Below are 5,941 nucleotides of genomic sequence, written 5' to 3'. Positions count from 1 at the left end.
CTTTGTCTGTAAGGGTGTGTGTGAGTGTCTGTGTGCACGTCTATGTGTACGTGTGTCTGAGTGTATGTGTATGTGTATGTGTGTATAGGAGTGCCTGTGTGTGTGTGAGAGTGTGTTTGTGTAGGAGTATCTGTGTGTGTGTATTGTGCAATGGTGGTCACCTGTAATGTGACATGAACCCAAGGTCCTGGTTGAGGCCCACCCTATAGGTACCGAACTTAGCTATCAGCCTCTGCTCGGCCATTTTTCTCTGCTGCCTGTCCCGAAGTCCACCTTGGAGGATGGTCACCCGAAGGTCTGAGGCTGAATGTCCTGGACCACTGAAGTGTTCCCCAACAGGGAACCCTCTTGTCTGTTGATTGTTGTGCGGTGCCCATTCATCCATTGTCGTAGCCTTTGCTCGGTTTCCCCAATGTACCATGCCTCCGGGCATCCTTCCCTGCAACGTATAAGATAGACAACATTGGCTGAGTCACATGAGTACATGTGTGACTCAGCCAACGTTGTCTATCTTATACATTTCAGGCAAGAATGCCCGGAGGCATGGTACATTGGGAAATCCTGAGCCTCTAATACAGTTGTGTCTGACATAACAAGATATGAACAACCAGTATTTATGAATCAAGTAGAATTTATTAGCCAATGTTTTATACTGAGTAAACAAACAGTGAAGTCAGTTTTGAAGTTTCTTGTCTTTCAAGGCTCAGGATTTCTTGAATAAAGGTGATACCTTTCTTCTTATCTCTCTGAAGTGATGTTATATTGAACTTTGTCTCAAAATAATTATACCACAGAAGCTGTGTTAAAACAATGCCACAAAGAACTCTAATTTTAAAACACTATTCCTAACTCTGAAGGTTGCCTATTTCTTCCTTAAAATAGTTTGAATTAGCTCTTTCCATTGTTGAAGAAGGTCTGAAGAAGGGTGATTGGACTCAAAATGTTAATTCTGCTTTCTCTCCACAGATGCTGCCAGACCTGTTGAGTTTCTCCAGCACTTTCTGTTTTGCTTCAAACCTATAGCATCCACAGTTCTTTGTTTCATCTCCACCTTGGATGCATACAATTCTTCTTTACATTTTCTCACCAATTTTAAGTTCCAATGTGGCTGGATTGAAAACATTCTCCATTCACTGAAATTGACTTCCCACCAATTTCTTTCTTTTTTTTGTAGCTAGTTTAAATTTAATTAGGTTAAATGGATTGGGGGTGTATGGGGAGAGGGGATGGGGAGAAGAATATGGTTTGATTAGAAAGAAAGACAGCCTAGATGTTCATTTGGGAAAATACTTCAAAATGGCACAAGTTGTTTGGTGTACTTTACTTTGAATAAGAGCACCTCTTTAAATAATGAAGCAAACTTTTGTATTCTTAAACCTTACAGGATGTAAATGACAATTCACCAATATTTTCTCAACCTGTCTACAATGCTTCTGTAATGGAACACACATTAGGTAAGTTATGACGTGAAATAGCAACTACATTGTAATGATCTTTGTTATGGAGTAAATTATGTATTTAAAGCACTAGTTTCCCACTCGTCCCCAACTCCAATGACTTGGTAACAGATTAAATTAGTGGCTTTGCTGCAAGTGGTAATGTGTTGCATGTTTAAAACATTTAAAAAAAAACATACTAGTTTTGGATGGTTAGTGTTCTAATCACAAAAGACAGAATTTCAAATAATGGTTGATGTTCCTTTGATAAGCAATAACAACTCATAGAAGCAAGGGAAAATTGGTTGACAGAGGTCTTATGAGCATACAGAGGAGCAACATGAATGTCAGAAAAAACTGTTGGGAGAAGTAGCTGATTTATCAATTGGCATTCAGGCTGACAGCTTTCCTAAGGAGCCTTCGAGTTAAAGTATGCCTGATGATCAAAACCATGCCTGTATTTTTAAAGACAGACACTGTTAGACCTTTTGGTTCTGCTCTTGTTTGCTCAGAAAAGCAACTTCATACTAAACCTGAGGCAACCTGAAATAAGATCTGTAAGAGTAACTCGTTTCAGCTATGCAGTTGTTGAGTTTCTCTCAGGCTGGCAGGTATAAAATTAGCGATTTCATATTTCAGTTTTAAATTAATGCATAAACATTGTTATTACTTTTAAGCATAATGTTTATATTTTGTTTTTGCAATTTCTTGATTTGATTGGTCTTTATTCAGCACTTCATTGATAATGAAGGTTGAACACAGCTTTCATTCAATTGTTAATACAAATAAAGAACTCTTAATAGCATAATCCATCATGCCATCTTCATACCATTGAAGATTTATTAACTGTAAATTTTCTGATTAAATGATCATAATTTTATTTTATCATTTTATTTATAATACTATGACTGCAAAATAAAACCGTCTTCAATAATATCTTTGAAAAATGCTGTTCAAAGCAGTGTGACATATTCATTTTTCCTTGATTGACTGCATTAATGTTAGTATCTCTTAAAACAATATGTTTACCTTTCTCATTTGTTCTTACCATGCATACAGGAGCTTTTGTGACATTGGTTAAAGCCAGTGACAATGATGCAACAGAAATCAATAACCGGATAATATACCGTATTGAAAATGGTGGCTCAGGAACTTTTCTAATCAGATCAGTCTTAACAAATGATGCCATTCCGAAACAGTATGAAGGAAATCTTACTGTTGATCCTGCAATAGCGCTGGATTATGACAAAGGACCAAAATGTTACAACTTAAATGTCAGTGCTTCAGATTTAGGAACTCCATCTAATACAGCATATGCAACTGTTCGTGTCACTGTAATAGACGTGAATGATGAAACTCCTGTACTAGATCCAGATTCAATGAGGGATTTGGATGTAATGGAAAATAACACTGAGCTTGGAATAGTAAGGAATATAACTGCAACTGACATTGACACAAATCATTCTTTAATTTATCAACTGGTTTCAACAGTTTGTTATAAATCTAAAATTATTGATGCTCAACCAGATGCACCATGCCATTATTGGTTTGGACTTTATGACAACGGATCACTCTATGTGAATGAATCATCAGTTATTGACTATGAGGAAGTTGATCAGGTGGACATGACTATTCGTGTGACTGACCTTTACACTGAAAAAAATAATGCATCTCGCATTGGTAAGCCAATCTTCAAATTCTCTAGTGTGTTGCTGTATGTGCTTTTCTAAAAGGCTTATTACATTTTTCTCTGCTATTGAGACAAAATCATTTTAGACAATTCTCTTTTCAATCCATCTCTTTGTTGCCTAGGGAAGCAACAAAAATTGTGGAGTAATTTTTCTTTGGCCCTTTGCAATTCCTCTGTTAGAGAGGTTGCAAGCTGTTCTGATTTCAATCACCTCATTTCTGCAGCTGGAAGCTGCGGGTCTCCCACAGCTATTTTATAAACAGCTGAACCTCTAGAATTTAGACAAGGCTAATCTCAGACTTCAGTAATGCAATAAGATATGAATCCCTTTCTCTGCCCATCTCCCGTCCACGGCCCCTCCTCCATATCATTGCACTTCTGATGGTAAATTGCAACCCTCAAGTCTCCTATATGTGCAACATATCAGGAAGAAAGAACAGTATCTAATTTAAAATGCTTTAATAATTGAAATGTTTTTATGATCATTGCAACAAAATTAGTACATAAGTCTGAGTAAAGAAGCTAAGGCGCAGAATTTGTTTTGACTCTGTAAGCTCCTCAAAGTCTCAGGCAACCTGCTTTTCAGTGAGACTAATATTATGTGGTTTTGATTTGATCATTTAGTACCAACACAACACCTCTGCCTAGAAATGAGGTGGTGCAGCAGCCATGTTTTAGGTCTTTGGTGGCCTCCAGGTTTCCAGCATGGTAGGAAAGATATACATGCACTTGATGAGCTGAAAGCTTGTGGCTAGCTGGATTAGCAAAGGCCAAAAATACTGGCATGCCTGAAATAGCCATTAGTTCCTTTGCATGATGAAGGATCCAGCATCCGTTTGAATGAATGTGACAGCTTATCAATGCCATGAAAATCCAGTAAGCTCTGAAGAAAAAGCATCTTGTTGGATGGGCAGGTACATCGAGTCATAAAATCATAGAGTCAGCCAGCATTGAAGCAGACCCTTCGGTCTAACTCATCCATGCTGACCAAGTTTCCCAAACGAAACTAGTCCCACTTACTTTCGTTTGGCCCAAATCCCTCTAAACTTTGCCTATTCCTGTACCTGTCCAAATGTCTTTTAAATGTTGTTACTGTACCTGCATCTACCACTTCCTCTGGTACTTCATTCTACATACGAGCCACCCACTGTGTGGAACCGTTGCCCGTCAGGTCCCTTTTAAATCATTCTCGTCTCCACCATAAAAATATGTTCCCTAGTTTTGAATTCACCCACCCAAGGGAAAAGATCTTTGCTATTCACCTTATCTACATCCCTCATGAATTTATAAACCTCTATAAGGCATCCATCAACTTCCTATGCACCAGTGAAAAAAGTCCAGCCTATCCTTATAGCTCAAACCCTCCAGTTTCGGCAACATCCTGGTAAATCTTTTCTGAACCCTCCCCAGTTTAATGATATCCTTCCTATAGAAAGGTGACGAGAACTGTACATAGTTCTCTGAAAGTGGCCTCACACAATTAAATCGCTGATTATGATTGAATAATAAAATTTGGCTAAAAATGGGTGGAAATAGAAAATTAATATTTTGTTTTTAGATTCTAAGATTTTTTAAGAGAGACTGAATATAAGAAAGAAAGAGAACTGTTTGTATTGGGGAAGGAAACAAAATGTGTTGTTCAGATAATAGAAATTGCTGGAAAAACACAACAGGTCTGGCAGCATCTGAGGAGAGAAAACACAGTTAACATTTCAGGTCTAGTGGCCCTATATTAGAACTGATGTCCTGAGATTAGGTCTGATTTAACAGTTCTGAAGAAGGGTCACTGGACCTGAAATGTTAACTCTGCTTTTTCTCCATAGGTGCTGCCAGACCTGCAGAGTTTCTAAGCAATTTCTGTTTTTGCTTCTGATTTCTAATATTCACAGTTCTTTGTATTTTTTCTATTTACTATAGTGGGCATGATGTAGTCTAAAAAGGAGTTATATATAATTAGGGGCCAAATATAAAAAAGGGTTGTTACATTAGTTACAGGTCCCCTGATTGTGGGAGAGAAATGGAAGTTAATGCCTGAATGTCAGAGTCAGAATCATCGAGACAAAGTCTTATTAAATGGAAACATACCCTTCAGCCCAAACTGGTTCATGCTGACCAAAATGTCCATTTACACTTATCCCATTTCCCTGCACTTGGCCCATACCCTTCTAATCCTTTCCTATCCGTGTATCCTTAGTCTAAGAACTCCCCACCTACGTTCAGAACACCACCCACGCCCTCCACCTCCTCCATGATTTTCGCTTCCCTGACCCCCAACGCCTTATCTTCACCATGGACATCCAGTCCCTATACACCTCCATCCCCCATCACGAAGGCCTCAAAGCCCTCTGCTTCTTCCTTTCCCGCTGACCCAACCAGTACCCTTCCACTGACACCCTCCTTCGACTGACTGAACTGGTCCTCACTCTGAACAACTTCTCTTTCCAATCCTCCCACTTCCTCCAAACCAAAGGAGTAGACATGGGCCACAGCTATGCCTGCCTCTTCATTGGATATGTGGAACAGTTCATCTTCTGCAGCTACGCTGGCACCACCCCTCACCTTTTCCTCTGCTACATCGATGACTGTATCGGCGCTACCTCGTGCTCCCACAAGGAGGTTGAACAGTTCATCCACTTTACTAACACCTTTCATCCTGACCTCAAATTTACCTGGACCGTCTCAGACTCCTCCCTCCCCTTCCTAGACCTCTCCATTTCTATCTCGGGCGACCGAATCAACACGGACATTTACTATAAACCGACCGACTCCCACAGCTACCTAGACTACACCTCCTCCCACCCTGCCCCCTGTAAAA

The 5,941-nt window shown here is 39.5% G+C and overlaps 1 protein-coding gene across 1 annotated transcript in view; it reads left to right on the top strand.

Moving 5' to 3' along the window:
* The window catches only part of cdhr2 (cadherin related family member 2), a 107,351-nt gene that overhangs the window by 51,154 nt on the left and 50,256 nt on the right, over window positions 1-5,941 (top strand). Inside the window, exons 18-19 of the mRNA XM_043703737.1 lie at window positions 1,385-1,454; window positions 2,496-3,116. Coding sequence (XP_043559672.1) covers window positions 1,385-1,454; window positions 2,496-3,116 — 691 coding nt within the window. The remainder of the gene's footprint in view (window positions 1-1,384; window positions 1,455-2,495; window positions 3,117-5,941) is intronic.

The sequence above is a fragment of the Chiloscyllium plagiosum genome, chromosome 14 (assembly GCF_004010195.1).
Source record: "Chiloscyllium plagiosum isolate BGI_BamShark_2017 chromosome 14, ASM401019v2, whole genome shotgun sequence".
Lineage (NCBI taxonomy): Eukaryota > Metazoa > Chordata > Chondrichthyes > Orectolobiformes > Hemiscylliidae > Chiloscyllium > Chiloscyllium plagiosum.
Note: the sequence above shows the minus strand (reverse complement) of the source record. Positions and strands in the feature narration are given on the sequence as shown.